General features: G+C 38.5%; 1 protein-coding gene across 11 annotated transcripts in view; it reads left to right on the top strand.

Annotated features, from left to right (window-relative positions):
• The window catches only part of PLCB4 (phospholipase C beta 4), a 226,605-nt gene that overhangs the window by 95,401 nt on the left and 108,753 nt on the right, over nt 1-22,451 (top strand). For all 11 annotated transcript variants that reach the window (XM_075203995.1, XM_075203992.1, XM_075203996.1 and 8 more), the window contains exon 4: nt 18,817-18,917. In XM_075203995.1, the coding sequence (XP_075060096.1) occupies nt 18,834-18,917 (84 nt within the window). In that variant the 5' untranslated portion in view covers nt 18,817-18,833. The remainder of the gene's footprint in view (nt 1-18,816; nt 18,918-22,451) is intronic.

Below are 22,451 nucleotides of genomic sequence, written 5' to 3'. Positions count from 1 at the left end.
AGAAGAAGGTAGAAATGACCTATAACTGTATTCCCAGTGTTTGACTTATGTTAGCAACACTGCTTTTAACATCTATCAACAATATCAGTGGTGAATAAGTGCAATGATTACATTTGTGATTAAATAGTTATGCCATATCTGTTGAATTAAAAAGATCTTTAAATACAAAATATAACTGGGTTTAGTTTCACACTGTTTGATTTGTTTATTGTTCAAATATATAGTGTGTTTCTCAGAAGTTTGAACACATTGCAGTGATAGACTGCCGTGTTATGTAATTGGGTCAGCTAGGGTTGTTTCCACGGGTAACTGGCGCTGCGACATTGCCTGGGATCTCAGCTTAGCGTGACATCGCTTTGCCAGATGCAGTTATTTTAGACTTGAACTGGCTTATTTACATGATTTAAGGTTTGTTCGATTAGCATCTGAGCACCTTGTTGTACCAATCACCATCAATTGTATCATTATCTTTTACATATCTGGGATGAGATTTGAAGTAGGCAGCAATAGAGCAGTTTGTAGCCAATCAGATCATTGGAATGTTTACTGCAGCTTGGGGGGGTAGCAGGAGAGGAGTATGCTGACCTTGTGATAGGCAGAAACCTGTCCACTTAGGTAATTTTGGTAAGTGGGGGCAGTGTCCTCAGGGGAAAGGAAGACAAGCAGGATGCCAGAGACCTAGGAGTAGATTTACTAAAGATTCTAAAAATAAAAAGTGGAGGTGTTGCCCATAGCAACCAATCAGATTCTAGCTATCGTTTTCAGCTATCGTTTTCTAGAATGTACTGGATAAATAACTGCTAGAATCTGATTGGTTGCTATGGGCAACACCTCCACTTTTCCTTTTTATAAACTTTAGTAAATCTTCCCCTTAGAGTTAGTGGAGGGAGCAGAGTCCTCCAACAGCAATATGGAGCTTGTGATGTGGAAATATTGTGTCATCAAATGCACCTTTATGTGAAACAGTCAGTACATCCAACTTGTTGCTGTTATATTGATTTCAGAAAACTTATTGGGAGTCATCCCTATTTGTATCTCGATTATCAATAGACTGAACATTTTTAGTTTTTTAGTAAGTGTTCACTCTAATGCACTGACCAGCAACTCATTCTTCATGGTGTTCCCTGGGTCACTGAGCAGATGGCAAAAAAATGCAAAATACAGACAATGATGTCAAGACTATAATTATAGTAAACTAACAAAGTTATGTATCTCCTGCTTCCAGGACAGTAGTACCTGTGTACTAGGCCAGTATGGTAAATAGAGTTTTAAGCATTAATCACTGTAAATATGCGTATCAGCTATCTATACCTATGATTGGTGTTACATACTGTAGCATTGTATAATCTGTAGATGATCACAACAACTCCAGATAATTACATTATGTCTTATTTTGACATTGAGCTTGAAGGATGTTTCTATACTTGGCATTTCCTGAATGGGGTTTAGTTTACAGGAGACATTGCGTTCCTGGGAGGTTTAACTTGGTTTTCTAATCACATCTGTGTGATGTATATGACAGAGTAACCAATCTAATATCTCTGGAGCAGCTGTTTGGGTAGACAGCTAGCATAAGAGGATATAGGATTACAGCAATCCCCCTAAATATGCAATAGATTATTGCAGGGTTGAATATACCCAGAAATTAGGTTGGACTTTGTATCAGTTTATTTGTCTATTCTGTTGTCGCTATAATGTACAATGTCAGTCTAGTTGTCAGCTCTTTCCTGTCAGGTGAGAAGCGCTTTAAAGCAAGTCTGATGTCAAAACACAGCACACCTGGCTGCTGTAGTGCTCCTTCTGTGAGAGGGAAACCAAGTTTCCCATTTACTGTTGTGTTTCACTATGGGAGCTTCTCTTCTATGGCTGGAAAAGCATGACATTTTAGAACACCCACATCATCTTCATTATCATCATCATCATCATCATTTATTTATATAGCGCCACCAATTCCATAGAGCTGTACAGAGACTATTTGTCACTGACATCACTCCCTGCCCCAGTGGAGCTTACAGCATACTTGCCAACTCTCCCGGAATGTCCGGGAGACTCCCGCATTTTGTGGCAATCTCCCGAATTCTGCCCACTTCACTAGGAAGTGCCCCACTTCCTAGTGAAGTGGGCAGAATTAGGTCCCAAACGCGAAATGACACGATTATTTTTTTGGGGGGGCGGGGGGCACCCCCTCACCCCCACCTCCGCTGGCAGGCTCCCGGAAGAGAGCTGAAGAAAGTTGGTAAGTATGGCTTACAGTCTAATTTCTCTAACACATGGAATGACATACCTCCCAATATTCAAGTTTTGTGTATCACTCCGACCTGCTGAAAAGGGGCGTGGTCACATCATGTTAGGGGAGTGGCTACATCACAACAGCATGGTCACATGTGCTGCTGACTTATTACAACTTTTATGCTGCCATGTTATAATGGAGCATTTTTTAATTTGTATTTTTTCTCCTTTCATCTTAAGATCAGTAAATCATAATTATGCTGCTGGTTGGTTACAAATGCTGCTATGCTATAATGGAGCACTGTTGCTTTTTATATACAAAAATAAAAAAGCATTTTCTATGTGTAGTTCTTGCTTGGATCAATATATATATATAAATATATATATATATATATATATATATATATATATATATATATCTATCTATAATATAAATGTCTAGTGGCGTGTGTTAGTCTGTCTGTGTGTGTGTGGAAAAAATAAAACCAAGCTGCAGCGCCACCTGCTGGGCGGAGTTATACACTGACCTACTAAATTCTTAGTGTGTGTGGAAAAAAAAATTCAGAAAGGGCTGAAATTTGGTATACTAAGATGTTTTTAATTTGTTAATTTAATTTGTTAATTGTTAAAAGTGTTTATAAAGATTTTAAAAAAATATATATATATTTCTTGAAGGAGAAGTGATAGTTGGGAGTGGTTGGTGGTTGCTGGGGGTGACAGTGGTTGGTGGTTGAGGCCTGGGCTATGGCCCAAATGCATGACAAGAACCTTTTTAACACCTTAAGTAGCTTGATTTGACTAGAATGCATGAGTATCATGCACGGGTTAACTTGTATGTATATATATATATATATATATATATATATATATATATATATATATATATATGGAAATACAAGTAGGACCGGGGAGCGCTCATAGTGCAGTAATTTTTCAACACAAATACAATGTGTATAGTTCTCATGTAAGCTGCTTACAAGTAATAAAATTCAGGAAGGCTTATCCGTATTATATTAATTTTATTAAGTGTAAGCAGTATATATAAGAACTATACACATTTATTTCTTGTTGAAAAATTACTGCACTATGAGCGCTCTCCGGTCCTATTTGTATTTCCATATATATATATATATACACTCAGAGCAATAGCTCTTTGTGTGTGTGTGTGTGTGTGTGTGTGTGTATATATATATATATATATATAAATAGTTATTGCTCTGGGATCAATATATGATAATATTTGTAATATTTGTACATCCACAAATTGCTGTTCGCTATATTAATACTTCTGGTGGCAGAAAGACGTTAAAGAACAAGGGAAAGTCACTAATTTAATTGTAACTTTTAATTTAGCTTTTAACATACATATCAGGATATTTACACCCTAGATATATAATGCTTGTGTAAATAATGTGTGCAGTCATTATCAGTCCCCCCAGTCAGATGCTGGTTGAGAGCACTATGTGTGACCATCTCCAATTGCTTACAATTTTTATGCAGCATAAACTTGAATTTCCTCGCTTCATATTGCATTTAATGTGGCAGTGTTTTCCTTTTGGATTGCCAGCTGTGAACTTTAATTAAATTTACATTGCAGAATCTTCCTTAACTATTTAAGGGATTATTTCAATCTTGGAAATAATCTCTGGATTTCACTGGTATGTAAAGTTATTTACTTAGATTTAACTTTAATAAAAAATAAAACCGTAACGTTATTGGTGTATTACATGGATTTTTTGTTTGCCGTATTCCATGTCTCTTAATGGTCTCTGTGTGGAAATTTATAAGGAACTTTCAGTTACTGGACCTTTGGTCTGACTCTCTTAGACATTCTCTTTTACTAAATAGTATCGGTACAGAAAATAATGCTGTGAAGTGCAAATTTTTTGTTATATATTTGTGAGTGCAACATGGGTACTGGAACACGTCACTAAATGTTGTATTTTTGTAAGAGACAATGAACATTACTATATTTTCCTCTTAGACTGGTATATAATTCCAAAAAAAGGTCTTTCGATTTCTCTTCTAGTTGTATAAGAGGTTGTGATGATTTGGACAACAGTAGAATGAATATTGATTAATAATATACGTAATAATAATACATTTGCGAGGAGGTTATCCTAATGAAATTCTCAAACCTGAAAGTGGAAAAGTGAATGGGGCCGGACACATACAGTCACAGAGGAATGCTGGTAACACCGGGAACAGAATTATTCATCCACTTATTGGTAATAGGAGTAGTTCTAGAGAGTGGATGTAGTCCTGCTGCATAAAAGTGGTGACAAAGAAGAGACTGGCAGCTACAGACCAGTGAGCCTGACACTGATTGATATAGTGGGGAAAATAATGGAAACAATGCTAAATAAAACATTTAAGAATATCTAAAATCCTGCAACTTACAAGACCCCATACAGTATGTCAGACAAATCTTATTTATTTATTTGACTGGGTGAATAAGTCCATAGGTGAATGTGGAGATGTAGCTTATCTAGAATGCATAAAGACCTTCATCATCATCATCATTGTCATCACCATTTATTTATATAGCGCCACTGATTCCGCAGCGCTGTACAGAGAACTCATTCTCATCAGTCCCTGCCCCATTGGAGCTTACAGTCTAAATTCCCTAACATACACACACATACAGAGAGAGAGAGAGAGAGAGAGACTAGGGTCAATTTTTGATAGCAGCCAATTAACCTACCAGTATGTTTTTGGAGTGTGGGTGGAAACCGGAGCACCCGGAGGAAACCCATGCAAACACAGGGAGAACATACTAACTCCTCACAGATAAGGCCATGGTCAGGAATTGAACTCATGACCCCAGCGCTGTGAGGCAGAAGTGCTAATCACTGAGCCACCATGCTGCCCTGTATGCTGACCTTAGACACTGTCCTACAGCAATGACTGCTAGTGAGGTAGCAAGCACTAACATGATTCCTGGAGCGTAACGATGTTAACGAGTCACCCCATTCCCAAGATACATGTTCACATCACAATACCATAATGTAGCTACCTAAATCAGCATTACATTAATACAACTTTGTGGACTCTAACCGCATGGCGCAAGTCATTCATTCATAACATAGAGTGCTCTCTTCACTACAGCAAATTAATATTCTACCTCCTTGCTATTAGCCTGAGCTGGTGATCAGTAATGCAGGTGGACAAATGGTGTGTTTTTCCCTTGCAATATAAACTGTGATGTTTGGGTTTGGGATTCAAAACTCCTAAATCTGGGACTTAAACCTGCTTTAAATATCACCTTAAAATTATTTTGCCATTTACCTTTTCAAAGCCCTCCTCTGTATTGCATAAGAACAAAGTATTATTTAGCATATAATTTTAATTCCACACAATAGCCACTCAAATGACAAACAGCCGCTCTAAAATATATTCTTATTTCATTTTACAACCCTGACATCTCTTTCTTCATGCTTATTAGAGGTCTGCCCACTTTAGAAGCCATATATCTGTCACATTCTGTATAAGGAATTCAGAGTGAGCCACATACCGTAGATGGCTGTGTAAAGAATAATTATTATTTTTTTACCGAGCACCACGTGTTTTGAGAAAGTTACTATTTTAGCAAACGTTATATAATCAGATGATACCACCAGCATTCCTGTGTGTCTGCTGCAGGCACTCACATTTCTCAGACATCTGAGATTCTGGAAACAATGAGGCAAATTCATTAAAGATTTGCTCCAGTGAACAACGTTCCCCCAGCATGCCTTATTGCCTTATAAAGGTTGCTTTTCTTTTATTGCTGGGAGGCCATCAGATGCATCTGTACACCTCTGTGCCTTTCTGCCATGTCTTTATATGAGCTAGCACATTTGATTTTTACTGTTGCTGTTGGATTTGAGAAAAGCCACCTCCTGGATACAATTGTGTGCAATGCAGAGAGCAGAGCAAAGTTGTATCATAAGACAATAAAAATAATCAACTCTCCCTGTTGATATACAAATCACTCCTGGATACAATTGTGTGCAATGCAGAGAGCAGAGCAAAGCTGTATCGTAAGACAATAAAAATAATCAACTCTCCCTGATGATATACAAATGACTAAATAATAGCTCAATAGCACCATAAAGATATATCAAGGCATTAAGTAAAAGTGGCAGAAAGGTATTTACAATAACGTCAATCTGACGATGGACAACCCCTTTTACTTTTATATTTTGCAGATTGTGTAAGCTTTGTTTTTTAGGTTTTGGGGGGGCGGTTGGGTCTGCAGAGTATGTCTTTGTTTTAGTAACATTTTGGAATATCTTGCTTGAATTATATAAAGGAAAATGAATTGGCAGCTTGGTCCTGTCTGGAAATTGTGCAGGACCTGTACCTTAACCAGTGGTGGGCACCAGGCAGCCTGCGGCCCACCGAGCCTCACCTGCTGGGTCCCAGCCAGCTGCCCCTGACTTTAATCTCTGCATTGGCAGCACATGACCTCCTCTGCCCACCGCAGGGGGTCACTCAGCATCACACACAAGGAGGGAGTGCAGTGTGCTCTCTCCTCTTCCGCTGGGCCCTTTTGAAGATTCAAGAAGACCCAATGCATCAGGATGTATATTACTTTTAAGGTTCACATTACATAATGATGGGCTCTATCCTCATATAAAAAATGTGTTATTATTTGTAAATTGCATTAAAGTAAATGAAAAGAAACACATTTTGAATTGCACCCAAATCATGGATCACAAGTGAAGCAAAGACCCCAGTTAACAGAGCTTAAAAACCTCTGATTTAAAAGATATTTTTCTGTAGCTCATGAACTTTATGTATAGCATTCATGACCCAATTTCTTTATGCTTATGATGTTTATTTTAGCTTGAGTAATAGCCCTGAGGCTCTGTAACCCTAGTTAGGTTTGCAGTAACTTTCAGTCATTGTTCAGACCCCTAAGACTGCTCGTTGTGAGGCTGCCGGTAGCGGTCTGGCGGTTCTGACATGAAGATTTATTTGAAGTCACTACAAATTCCAGTTTGACTGTATACTTCTTTGTTTGGAATTGAAACGGGTTGTGTATGATCAGTTATGAAACAGAGAATACATAAAAGCACATGCAACATTTGATATGCTAGAGAAGGAATACTTAATAATTATTAAAACGGGTGCATCTTTGTGATCCTAGCTACATACAGTAATAGCTAAAAGTTATTATTAAATGCTTTACTATGCACAAATAAAACATCAAAAAACACAAAAGAACAAACTATTAAAAAGGTTTTTGTTATGAGTTTATTAGTTATACATATGGGTCGAAAGAAATTAAAATCAATGAGTCATTTAGATGCATCTAATGGTGTATTTGAACCATATTTTCTATATACTTTTCATGTGTCTTCTACCAATACAATCTACTGTACTGGTAGCGTGTATTACCACATGAGAAATATATCTTGCTGCATTCTAACATTTTAATTTTAGAATGCAACGGAACGTATTTTAGAATGCAATTGTGGGAACGGCACAACTAATTCGTATTGGGCCTATTTTAATGCACTTTTTAATATATCTGTCATGATCTGGCACCCGCGTAGACTGAAAACTATGCACAGCATTATGCACTAACGCCTCACATACTGTTATATTGCAGTGGCAGGATGGTAAGCACAGAGGTGACTGTTCAGCTCGTAGAAATGTGCTCCATCTCTATATTCCAGAAACAAAACAGGGGAAATTTGGAATAAGAACAAAGGAAAATTGGGGACAAAACAGAGACCGTTTTGAGGTTTTCCAAACCCCCCCAGAAAGTAACTGTCCGCTCTACATTCCAGGCAACTTCCTGCAAACGTCAATATGTTGAACTTACATTTGAATCTTTTCTTTTAACCCACGCGATTCACTAATGAAAAATAGCTAAATGCAAAAAAATATGATACTTCCAAACATTTGTAGATGGCCTCCCATCAACTCCAGCAAAGGATCATCATTTGAAGGTCTTATACAAGCTGACACTGGATTCTCTTCCTTTGAATAGAGAGGGGGCTGCATATTTGGAGAGGAGTCGGTGGTGATCAGCACTGTTGGTTTTGGGAAACAATCTTCTGTTTTGCCCTGAGACATAAGACATATCTACTGTGTTGCCTCTATTAGATGTATCCAGAGATCAGCTTGTGCCATATCCAAGAGCAACAAAATACAAACAACTCTGCCTGATTACATGAATATATAGCTTAAAGCACATAAAAAACTATAAAGACAAACACCAATATACTTAGTAAAAGTTGTAGCAGTTCATGTCAAAGCCAATACATAAGTCATAGTCATAACAATAATGATAGATTGGGCTATATAACAGCATTTTATTCGGTTACCACTTTCTTCAACTCCTCCCAGTTCGTTGTGACTCTCTGAAGGAAAATATTTTCCTGTCACCCCCATATTCACTGTTCATAAACTGAGCCTTGGGTACCCATAAAACTTATTCAATGAATGACTTCAACAGGACAACAAAAGGTCTTGTTCAAGGAGTTGAAATCCTGGCTAAATGTTGTTCCAAATAGACAGAACTTATTTTGAGATCTAGGGGTAAATGTATCAAGCTGAGAGTTGTCTGGCAGGTTTGAAAAGTGGAGATGTTACCTATAGCAACCAAGCATATTCTAACTGTCATTTTGTAGAATGTACTATATAAATGATAGCTAGAATCTGATTGGTTTTTCAAACCCACCGGAAAACTCTCAGCTTGATACATTTACCCCCTAATGTGGTAAAACCAGGTTGAGCTTGTGATTTGTAAGGTCTTTCTTACCCCGGAATAACTGACTCCCCACCATATGTAGTGAAGTGGGGGATGATCTACCTATCCATTTGTCTTTAAAGCAAAGGAAAATAATATTTCTATTCTCTGATAAATCTTCTATAAGATGCAGATATCCGGACACAGAGGTTAGATGCTGTGCTCTGGCTCACATTAAATTTGAGTGACTCAAAGTGAGCATAAGTTAATTATAAATTAATTTTGAATAATAATAATTTCTCCAATAATTTAAATGTAAATAGTGCTTCAGTATGCAGTTTGAGTAATCTTGCCACTCGCCGAAAACTGGCAGTTTAACCAAACCACCCTTTAGTAACTCTAGCCCTTAGTCTGAATGCATAGGGAGGTTTACGTCCACAGTGTCCCATGCCTCAGTCCAATGCTTTTTCTTTCCATTTCTATGTCCTGCTTTATGTCCGCTCCTTTATTTACCCTTTTTCTTTTTTTATGATTCATCCGCAAAAATCGTTTTGGACTTTCAGGGTATCTGATATTATGATTTGTATTGATGCTACGTTTGTGATTCCTGCATTTTATACAGATGTGCATTTGAAACCCTGCATCAGTGTACAGAATCCTCCCGTCTCTAATCTGTGCTGTTGAGAACTCTGTTCCTTCCACGATATAACTCTCAGTCTGTAGCTTCCTGTTTGCTTCCATTCCCCTCCCTTCACCATTCCACTGCCCCTGTCACTGTCTCCCACAGGATTAGCGCTTTCATCCTCTGCTGCTATTAACATTTCAATAATCTGATTCGCTATGCTAGGAGCATTCTGCTTTACAACAAGGTACATATGAATAAGCATGAGAATATCTTCAAATTTGTCAACCCCTCTATATGTCATTTATTGTACACTGTTCTGTACTGGTTCTGATGTAAAAACAGAGCATCCATAGATATTTATATTTAATATCTAATATCTGTGAAACTCATTAGCAATATTTACACCACATCGATGTGGCCAGGGGTCAATAAGGATCTGTAACATTGGCTGTCACCATGAGTCATATGATAAATGAGAATCCACCATCCAATATCAAGTGGCTCATTTAAACTTGTACCGTCAAACAATGAGTCATGCCACAGGACCGGATGTATTTATAGCAGACATGTAACAATTCTACACAATGTTTATTTTCCTCTCTTCCAATGTCAGTTATTGTTTTATATCAAGTTGTTGTCAGGGTCTAGGATGAAACACTTGAAAATTGTGTTTAAGTTATATCCATGTTGTCTATTATTTTTCACAGGACCTGTCTTTTTTCTGTTACCTACTTAATCAAATAGGTGTCAGGACCTGGGATATTAAAGCCAGAGTTAATGAGATAATCCTGGTCCCTTAGGGTTCTTGGATCACGCAGGCAAGGCAAATAAGAAAGAGGCAGGTGGTATCTCTATTACTGAGCCTAGTACTGTGTAATACAGTAACATGGAAAATAGCAATAATAAATAAGTATTAGGAAATTGAGTCACCAATCCTTCAGAAAGACCCTTACCCTTACCAACCTTCTACCTAACCCCGCATCTCCTCCTAACGTTCTATCCTCTCTCCTCCCGGTCCTTCTCCCCACACTTCAACTTCCTTCAATTGTGTCTGTTTCGTTTCACCCACCCTTAGGATGTAAGCTCGAATGAGCAGGGCCTTCTTCCCTCTTGTCTCCACACCTGTTCTTCTACTCCGCCTCTACTGCATTAACCTGCCTGGAGTTTCTGAAGCATTGGTATTTTTGTTTATTGTTCTGTACTGTCTCACCCTGTATAGTCTACTGTTTGCTTTGTGTACGGCGCTGCGGAAATCTTGTGGCGCCTAACAAACAAATGATAATAATAATAATAATACCCCCACAGTGTATGCAGATTAGACAGTCACTCGGCCCATTCCAGTACTCTCTATCTGTGTGATTGGACCACTGCTCCAGCAAGCCCACTCAGGTGTCAGGGCTCGAGGGTCTTGGAATCAGCACTAATAGTACACAGCTCCAATATCAGTGTCCTGGTATCAAGCAACAACATTAGCGTCCTGAGGGTCTCTCAGACCCCCTTCTTAAAGGTTGCAGAATTCTCACACACTCTTGATCTACCCTGGAATGGGCTTAGATAAAGTGTTCCCTGGATTTGCTGTTGGTCCCAAAGGGGCTGATGTCATTTTGATACACACTCCCCTAGAACCCCTGCTGGGTTGGCTCCAGGGTGACTTCCTGTTCCTTACCCAGAACAGTGAGCACCCACTTAGCTAAATAAGGGAGAGCATATTTATTCCTGGTGCACAGTTCTACAGCTGAAAGCTAAGAACACTAGGAATTTCAAATGAAAATCTGCTCATTCTTAACTGATTCACAACATATTAATTTCTGGAAACACAAGTACTCGTTAAATGAACGATATTACACTGCCATTACATCTTCCTTGAAAACTGCAACTTGTAGCAAAATAACGTCTTCCCAGAACGATTTACAGTTATGTTCACCTCTTTAGTTGTTAAAGCAGCGTTTAGGAGTTGTTCCATTCATACACTACTTCTTCTGTACCTCTGGGTGAGGAGGGCAAACAGACACAGATCATCGATATGAATGGTTGTGTTCAAATGAATGTGAGCGGCTGAAGTCAGCACTTATCACTTGAGGTCACGATGCTGCATGTGACTACTGTGAACTATAGATACCCTTTTGTCAGTGTTTAAGATAATTACTTCTTGTTATACTTTAGTCTCTGTGTGTGTGTGTGTGTGTGTGTGTGTGTGTGTGTGTGTGTGTTAGGGAATTTAGGCTGTAAGTCCCAATGGGGCAGGGACTGATGTGAGTGAGTTCTCTGTACAGCGCTGCGGAATCAGTGGCGCTATATAAATAAATGATGATGATACTTTAAGTTAGTATAATGGGGAAAGAATAAGAGGGACCCTGATTCCATTATTATCATCATCATCTTTGTTTATTTGGGAAAGACAGTGGTCGAAATGAAAATTTAGAAGTGGTGTTATGAAAAATTTAATGGGAATATAAGTGAATAGAATTTAATAGTTGTAAAATGAAGGCAGTAGGAGAATTTGCGGTATGGCATACCACCGTTTACGCTTTAACCATTGGGAGGCGCCACATAATTCTGCATAGTACTGAAATCACTAAGCCACTATAGCCCCACGTTCAAGGTGCTGGTGTTGGATCACATTACTGTATAACTGGGGAAATTAATAAATCAACAAATAAATAAAAAACAAAAAAATCAATTGTCACTTAACTGATCCAAAGGTAATAAGAAATGTATTTTTATATGACCTTATGCCTTTCTTCCTGCTCATGCATTGATAACTGCTCTATGGGATGAGTGAATAAATTGTTCTTTAGGCACTTTTTAAATTTCCCAGGAGATCTCTTAGGACAGTGAATAAATTAGTGACCTCACAGAGCAGCAAGAATTTCACTCTTATCAATGACTCTTGTGATAAGTCCTCCAAGTGGACAGTATTGGTAATTCAAGTATTACTCATTGGAGGACGGTACGTCAGTGTTATGTAATGCGACATGGTAACACATGAATAGCATGATGCCTTAAAATCATGACATGCCAGATATCATGTTACTGCTCGCTGTATCCCTAGTACGCTATCTTGCAGGGAATCTGAGTTGCTTTAACAAAAAAAGAACAAGATTTTGTCTACACTTTTTGCAAGCACTAATGAAAATTAATAAACAGTTATATTTCAAATAGGGATAATAAGGGCAAATATATAATTTTAGCTTGTTTAAGACTAAACTGCTCCGTCCAGCATTTTATTTCTATTGTACGTATTACATTGTTGCCATAAACTTTCATGTCATTTCAAGTTAGAAAATGGATTAAATAATGCATGCTCTACTATAGAACAGCTATTCTGCATCTAGTCCAAGGCCGTACATTCCAAACATGATAAGGTCACATATTTAGGCAAACCACCCAGAAACTTCATTAGTGCTGTAAATTACATTTGGGAAGGCTGATTAACACTGTGTGACTGTACTCACAGTGAATGGCAGAAATCTTGTCTAATTCTTCGTGCTGGCTCCTCGGCAGGGTGTTTAACACGGCTGTCACTGTCTACTTGTTAGTTCTGCATTCCATAGTATACCAAATATGTTAATTGTCTTCATTTGTGGTTCTCTGAATGGTTTCAGTGATTTTCAGCAAAGTAATATGTGATAGGAAGAGCACCTTATAAGTGTTAAACAAGAGACAGTTTAGAAATGTGAAAGATTGTTATAACTATAGTTTTGCATAGAAGAGGCAACACCTATTATTATTAACTTTTATTTCTAGGGCGCCACATGAGGTCCGCAGTGGTATAAAGAGGGCAAACAACAAGACAGTACATGGTATAACAATATAATACAGTAAACAAAAAATACTACAACTCTCAAAACAGCTACTGGGGTGTTAGGAGTAAATTCATCGCAGGCTGAAGCCTGTGCCCATTAGCGTGGGCGCAACTAACAGGTTTATAGACACTCAAAGTGGTGCAAAGTCAATAGAGGAGAGGAGGCAATGGGCAGAGAGCCCAAGGAGGAGGTGCACAGTGCAGCTGATGAACAAAAGTTATAGGTAATGAGAACAAGAGGGAATATGGCTATTGTCCTAAGGAATGAGAGGAGACCAGTGGAAATGGTCTTGGGGAATATTGGGCTTCTCAGTGGGATGTAATATAGGTAGTAGCCGATTTACACATATAGTAATATATGATGCACCATTTCCAGTAGACCCGATTTAGCCCCAGGACAACCTAGGCAAGTCCCAAGGCTGGTATATAAAACTGATAAAGGGCATTTAGGGGTAAGCTATATGTTTATGTATGGAATTTGGTTACATTGAAATATATACAGAAATGAGATATAGGTGACAGAGATTTGAAATTAGTATTACAGAATAGATATATTTTATTTACAGGTAATGCCTTTTTTTTCACTAAATTCTCACTACACATATAGACATAAGTCGTTCTGCACAGATAATCATTTTACCTCCATCACTTCCTTAACGTACGTTAGAATCTGTCTTCGGAGTGGACAAGTCCATTTTTGTGGACTTTTATTTAGTAAATGTGCAAACTCTAACTCCTGTCTCTTAGAAGAGTGTATCTTATTAGTGCTTTTTGTGAAGGTCAGATTTCATCCTCAGTGGCCTGTCCTCTGCCTACACGATCTTGGGTATGTAGGATTGATCCACATACATTTGGGAAGTGTAGTGTAAGTTAAATCCTCATCGATTGACAAATTTTGAACAACATTGTACCTTTACCATTTCATTCTCACCACCTCAGTATAATATAGCCTTTTCATACATGTTGAAGCTCCTTTGCCATGTTTTTCAAGGGCGCGATTTACATTGTGGTGCTCAGAGAAACAATGGATAAGGATTTTTGAGAATAATTTTGTCTGCTACAAGACTCAGGAATATTTTTATAAACGTTTAACCATCTAGACCATTTAAACTATTAACCAGATTAGGCTAGACATGTAGGCTACATAAATTAAATCCCACAAACTGTTGGCAATGCTTCAACACCACTTGGTTATACTTCTCTTTCAATTGGACATATTGGAATGAAATTTCCATTTATGCACACTTTGGGGTAAATGTATCAAGCTGAGAGTTTTCTGGTGAGTTTGAAAAGTGGAGATGTTGCCTATAGCAACCAATCAGATTATGGGGAGTATTCAATTGTTAGCGTTAACGAAAAAAAAACGAGCGCTCAAAAAATCTTAGCGTTAATACGGTAATTACTCAGCTCGCCGAAATTCCGCGAGTAAACTACCGTATTAACGCTTTTCGTGCGCAATATTACCGTATAAACGGTAATATTTTTTTGAGCGCTCGTTTTTTTTCCTTAACGCTAACAATTGAATACCCCCCTAGCTGTCATTTTGTAGAATGTACTAAATACATGATAGCTAGAATTTGATTGGTTTTTCAAACCCGCAGGAAAACTCTCAGCTTGATACATTTACCCCTTTATCTTTTTTATATCAACCTTTCAAAGGGCACTTGTTAAAAATTGTGGTGAAACCATCCTTTTCAATGTCACCATACCCTCCCCTAACACCTTCTCACATCCACAAGCATTAGACTATTATTTAATGTTGGTTTTGAAAGACTATAAAGATATGGCTGCCTTTATGAAGCCGCTCAGGAGAGAGTGTTGTGGGTCACATCCTCTGAAACACCCCCGGAGGCCAGTAACAGAACTCCAAAGCACTACCTGAGATGCTAGAGAACATCAGAGGGTTGAAAGGGAACTAATAGCAAAGAGGATCATGTAGAAAATATGTAACTGAGACTAATTAGAAGAAAGGTCTGCTTATCACATCCGCAACCTATGTCATTTAGAGCTTGTTATTCCAGATGGGATTTTTCTGGCATTGTTGCACCTCTTTGTTGCTGTGAACCACTGTGCCGCGTATATATCTCTGCCATCCGTCTGGTAGTTCTAGATTAAAAGAAAATACATTTTCTTAATACATTTGCTTTATTTTAATAAATACTCCTCTTTAAACAGGTAAGTGCTATATTGTACCATGGGTACTTAAATTGGCTTCTAAAATTGACAGATTATTGGATCTGCTGTCTCTGGCCTTGTATCTCTGATGTACTTTGAACCTGTCTCTGTAGAAGAACATTCCTAGTTTGTCCTGGACAGCCTCTGTGTCTGCAGCTGCTGATAGAGTGGACCAAGTCATTTACAATCAGTAGGGTTTGCTGCTAATCTAGCTGGGATCATTTCACAGTCAGTTGAAAAAAGGATAGTGTGAGTAACACCAGATGTCTGGTATCTTAAAGAGCCTCTGGCTTGTCTGATATCAAGCTCTAGTGTTCTTATGTTTAAAATCAGCGCATTTTAAAAGTAAACCATTTATGCTCAGGAGTCTTATTTTCTTAATTGTTCAGCGGTGGAAAGTCTGGATTAGGATGTGTCTGCTCCCATATATGTATACTGTTGCTATAAATGTATTCATAATTTACATGTTTTTTTTTAAATCAGTGCTAGGGTTTGATTATCAACCTCCTCTTCAGTTGAACTGAATGTTAGTGTCCTGAGCTCTCTCCTTGGTCAGAGCTGTCATATTGGTATTGAATTTAGATTTGTCTTTTAAAACATTATCCCCAGATACCTAGGGGTACTAAGATTTGTTGGAGACACAAAGCCTGGGAGACCTGGCCTGGCTGGGTAGTGGGAGGAGCCACCAAACTGGTGTGACCACACCTCCTTGGCGGCCATGAAGATGTCTGCATATGACAGTAATAACTCCACCACACACACATGTTGAGAATGTGCAGTAGAAACAAGAGTATCTTAAAGTTCTTTAACCCTCTAGTAGTAGAACCATTTCTGGTTCTTCAGCGGAGCCATCACAGATGTGTACCCTAGTAGAACACAGTGCTGGAGATTGAAACTTGCTAAATTAAACATGTTTAATCAGTAAGTCGGTCTCTGATATTTAAAAAATGGGAAAAACACCCAACTACATTTGTCTGTTCTGTATATTTACAGTGCAAGCATTTTTTTTCATATTGTTTTCACGAATTTTCCTATATAATCTAGAAAAAAAACTTTAAAATGCTACTAAAGGAAATCATCAACATCATCATCATCATTTATTTATATAGCTATTTCTCTTTGAGACACAGAATATGAACAGCTTAAACTTTGTTGTTAGGAATGCAAAAAACACAAATAATTCCAAATACTGTATTGTTAATCCTGACAGAAGAGCACTAAACTTTCCTGTTGTAAATCTTTGCCATTGCCCTGTCTATCGCTCCCTACTCCTGAATTTAGTGGCGAAACCATATGAGCATTTTGGAAAGGTGCATTTTTACCATTAGGAAAGCTGACATTCTGTAGTCAACGAGATCAGTTGTTCAAATGTGTTTTATGTCACATCTAACAGTCTCACGTGGGCACTACTGAGTAGATCACTCTGTCCTGGGTGCTGCTGGGTACAATAGTGTGTACCAGGCAATTTTTGTTCTCTGCTTGCAACAAGTTAGGGGCAAGTGGTAGATAAAATGAAGCCCCCGTTTCACCTTCGGCCCTGTATTTTGTTGTGCCAGCTGTGGAGTGCTTTATGTTAGTGTCTTTCTGATGAAGAAACATTGTCACATATTCCAGGACTAGGAATAGAACACTACTTGTCTTGTGAGAATCAAGGGGCATTCTGGAAAAAACACCGCCATGGTATTTTAGTGCACAGAGCTTTATGTAACTGGAGTGAATGATGTCATGTTACATACCGTATGAGACAGGGGCTGTAAAATAAAGATATTCTGTTATTGATCAATACAAATTAATATTTATATACACTCATTATTTGGTGCCAGGATTAGCAATAACATGTATTAAAATAAGTACCTAAAAGTATCTAACAGTTTCCTACACTCTAATGCCTGGGATAGTCCAAAGGGAATACTTGTAATCCATAATGCCCTCCCCCAAAAAGGATCCGCCACAGAATGAGGTTTCTTATGCTCCTCAGGAGGTCACAGAGCATTGTCACTGCCTTAATTGGCTGGAAACCAACCAATAATGACCAATCCCCTGCTACCAGGCCACACTCAGTAAGGAGATTAGCACATGACTAGGATTGACCAGTGGCTTTAGCAGGAGATGAGGGCATTATATGGCAGAATTAAAACTAGTGTCATTCTACAGTAAAATCTGCAATTAAGCTTAATAACAATTTATAAAAGAAATATAAAATTAAATGAATATTCTTATTTATTTCTCTACTATTTTCATGAGAAAAATACAATGGGGAAACTAAAATAGGATTAGTGTGACATTAAAAGAAAATAAACCTTAAATTCTCCGACCTAAATATCTGTATTCTTTTGTTTTTTCCACTGCCTGTATATTGGTTTTCCAAAATATTTTCACTAACATTTTTAATGTTTTCATGACAACAGGAGATGAAGATTTTTTTTCCTAAACATGAGTGTATACATTTAATTCTGTCAGCTAGAACAATAATTGGAAAATAACGGAATTCTCAAAATCATTAACTATTTTGCACGTTAAGCTCAAATTGAAAATAGCATTCCTACTTGTAGCTAAGCTAGGAGGTCAAGCAGGAAAGCTGTTTAAAGGGAACTTTTCTCTAATACATCTTTCCATCCGCCCACAGACCTAAACTAATTAAGGTTGGATTTATGATCAGAAAGGCTTTACTTTGATTTATGAGAGAGGCAGTTTTCAAGAAACCTAGGCTGCTTGGCAAGATGTGTCCTAACATAAATATTAAAGCATTGTGTATTAACCATTTCACTGCTTGGATTACTACGTGCTATATGAAATAAATGAGATTGCTGATATTTGTGGTTACCATATGTGCTTCTCAATCAAATGTTTGTTTTCTGTGTTTTTTTATTTTTTTTATTTTGTTTAGTTCTTTTTTTACTATTAAGATGGTCACTCACTGCATTAGGCAATTTTACTCATGTTAAATTTTCAGACCTCACCTCCGCGAGAGGGGGGGTAGCTCTGTGAAATCGAGGATGCAAGGGACTTAATCATGGAACCTGCATCATAATCCCGTCACCTCAACGAGATAGGTGGATCGTGATGACGCAAATAAATTGCTGAATTTATTAATATTGCATTTTTCTAAATATCCTTTAAAATTGCATGTCCATGGTAATTTCCCTTAAACATCTGTGGACGAAGGTGGTTAATGATTCTCTTATTTGCATATATTTGAGATCTGTTGTCAGAGCTTGAGAAAAATGCATTTGCTTAAATTCCTTTCTGCTCACATTAAATGACATCACGTTTCTGCTTTTGTATTATATCCTCCAGACCTTTATAACGTAAACATGGCAAAACCATACGAGTTCAATTGGCAGAAGGCTGTTCCTTCGTTCATGCAAGATGGAGCTGTGTTTGACAGATATGAAGAGGTAAGTGACTGAATGGTTTATTGTTGTCACTGAGAGAAATCTGTAATGTACAGTAAGTAGTGCAGGAAAATCCTGCCTGGAAATTGTAAAACAGGTGCATTTATGTGTTTCTCCTGTGTATCATCAGTCTAATGTTATGTGCACGACAGGTGCTTTGTGAGTATTGGAGAAGATCATGGTAGTTGTACCTGGCAATACTTTATTATAAATCAATATAATGTAATTCTATATTCTAGAGCAGTGATGGGCAAACTTTTTCAGTAGCGGCCAAATAAAAAAGAAAAACTTTAGGCGGGCCAATATAATTTATTAAAAAACTCAAATATCTAAATATATAATACAAATTTTTTGAATGGGACGGGAGGGTGTTATATAGCAGTGTTACCTCTATAAGTGCAGCGATCGTACAGACACAGCACTTATTTCAGCAGGTTGTGGCAGATCCACCTTTCTGGTGAGCCACTAACTGACAACACAGCGGCCAATCGAAATCCGCATTAGCATATGGCCCAGCCCATCTCTTCTCACATGACTTTCAACCATTAGGGGGCGGGCAGGTGTTTGAGTGATTGACATACTAAGTGTCCTTTTAGGAAGGAGGATGAAGTGTAATGGAGGAAATAGCTCTGAAGGCATAAAAATGAAGGTTCTGACACACAGGGTCGGCCCTAATAATTTTATGCATATTTTAATGAAATTCTTTGAAATATTGGCGGACCGGATAGAACCTCTAAGTGGGCCAGATCTGGCCCGCGGGCCGTAGTTTGCCCACCACTGTTCTAGAGTGTAAGGTATGCTGTTGGTATAGGACGAAGAGTTGAGGGTGCATATGTAGGATGTATTTATAGGTTAAGGATATCATTTTCCATTTATCATTAGAAGAAGCCAATGGATTGGCCAAGGAGGGCGGGTGAGGCGGACTGGTTGATGAGATGAATAAGTCTAATGGGTATATTTACTAAGCTGCAGGTTTGAAAAAGTGGAGATGTTGCCTGTAGCTACCAATCAGATTCTAGCTGTCATTTTGTATAATGTACTAAAAATATGATAACTAGAATCTGATTGGTTGCTATAGGCAACATCTCCACTTTTTCCAACCCGCACTTTAGTAAATATACCCCCAGGATTTATAATGGAATGAAGTGGGGGCATTCAGCAGAGAGATAGGCCCATTAGAAGAGTGTGACAATAGTCCTTACAGCCTTGTCCTTGTCTGGTATCATGTGTTAAATAGGAATGCATTTTAGAGAGGTTGTATAAGTAAAGTGTTAGGATTTAGTCAGTAATTGGATGTGGAAGAAGAGGTCAGATTCAGAGATGATACCCAGGACCTGAGAATACAAGTAGGTGTGATGACAATGAGGGAGAGGAGACATAGAGAGCATGAGATGTACTTAGTGATGAGGTGCATACATATTCCAGTTCTGTATGAGAGGACAGTGAGACATACAAGCGTAGACAGCAGGTAAGAATTTAGAATTGAACCAGTGAAGGAGCAGGGATCTGGTGACTAGAGACATAAATTTAACTGTTCAGTGTAGAGGCGATATAGGAAGCCATAGGTGTTTATCAGTTCACCAAGGCAGGTGGTGTAGAGCCTAAATATTCTTCATTCAAGTTAAATGTATCATGTGAGGAGGAAGACTGCCCCCTCCTAGTTGTTTAGTAACAACCATCTAACCAGCCATTGTGTCACATGTAGGATGAAGCAGAACTCCTGCTCATCCACTAAAAGGCATGGACGTCTATATCCAATGTCATTAGCCTTGGTCCAAGCTATTAATCAGGGTTTTGTATACAGTATATATATCTTCAGAACCATCTTTTCACCAGTTGTCCCTGCAGCAACCTGTGTGTGTCACATGGCGCGTTCCTGGTCAATGTTATGAATCCCAGTGCATTCACAAAGTGCAACAGAAGTGTACGGCAAAGTGTCTTTATTCAGGTAAATATATTAACAAAGATAACTCAAATCCACGGATAACAGGTTCCAAAAGAGACTGTATAGTAAAATGGCAGGAACAAGTATAATAAGTTTACCCCAGTCCAGAAAGCACAAGGCTGTCCAGGAAAGCAGACAGAGTCCAGGGATCAAATAGAGACCAGATAAACAAATCCAAATAGCCAGGCAGAGATCAAGCAAATAGGCGAGGTCCAGAAGTCTGTCCAAAAGGTTAGGGCAACAGGCAAAACAGCGTGGTCCAAGGTACAGGCAAATGATTCGGGGTTTCAGGCAAGCAGGCAAGGTCCAGGCAGGGGTCATACACAGAAGTTCAGTCCAGCAGGTATATACCAAATAGCACAGGAGCAGGTTAGCAGCAGCCAGGAACAAATGGATGAACTGCTCAGAGCACAGCTAGAGGCAGGTACTTAAAGCAGTGCAACAGGTGCAGTTCTAATTAGCATCAAACAAGGAGATTAACTCCTTCAGGCATGTTGCAGAGTTCAGGAGCAGGACAGCAACAGCACCTCTGATGGATTATAGGTACTGCTGCCAGATACAAAACAAAGGCAGTCATAACAGTCAAGTCATGAAAAGATCATGATTGTTTTAAAGTAGTGTATCTGACCCTGTGTTCTATGCTGAATGGAAGCAGAAAATAAAGAGATACATGTACTTTATTAGAGACTGCCATAGAAAACAGACCAAATGCATATCTACAGGGTTTGAAATTCGAATAGACTTATGTTTTTTTTTATTGTTAGCTATGTCCTCGCTGTATTCTAGAGTCCATACACACGGCAATGTCCGTTCACTGGGAAAAGGAGGAAACAGTGACACAGACAGGCGGCAGCTGCTTACAGACGGCAGTCTTAGTGCTGCTGTTATATGTTACAGCTCTCAGGTTGCATAGACTAATGTAACTATGCACGGTGTTTACTATAAGACGTGCAACCAATGTAAGCGCTCAAGTTGCTTCCTTTCAGCAGCCTGTCCTTGTAATGATTTCCAAGCAAGTGGAGATCACATCGTCTTCAGTTGTGTTCACTATAAAATTGCTTCCAATCCAGAGTAATCTTTCTGTGAAGTCAAATATTAGCCCAGATAAATATCTCACAAATGTCTCGGTTTCTCACTGTTATAGTGGGATCATACCTCAATACAAACACTGCTATTTAGGCACAACCCCTGCAGCTTGTCTCATCAGTTACTATCAGAATTCCACCCCATTCCCATCAGACCGTGTCAGGCAGACCTGTATACTACCAGCTGGGGCAAAGCCATTCCTGACCATCTCAGCAGCAGTCTATGGAAACACACGAGCTCATCTTTATTGTCTACTGGGACACAGAACAGAAATCCTTCTAGCACACTAAGCCTTACAAAGGAAATCATTTACCCTTCTCTTGTACAAAACAATAAACCAGCACGCCGTAGCCCACCTGTGCATTGGCTGCATGTCATATAGATGTACTGCTTGTTCACTTAGCAAGATAAAAAAAGTAAGTAAGAAGGTATATTAAGGGTGGTGACACACTGGTGTTAATAAAGGCATTTGTATTTGATATGCGGTGTGTAACCAGCGCTTACAC

This window comes from Mixophyes fleayi, chromosome 3 (assembly GCF_038048845.1).
Source record: "Mixophyes fleayi isolate aMixFle1 chromosome 3, aMixFle1.hap1, whole genome shotgun sequence".
In the NCBI taxonomy this organism is placed as follows: Eukaryota; Metazoa; Chordata; class Amphibia; order Anura; family Limnodynastidae; genus Mixophyes; species Mixophyes fleayi.
Note: the sequence above shows the minus strand (reverse complement) of the source record. Positions and strands in the feature narration are given on the sequence as shown.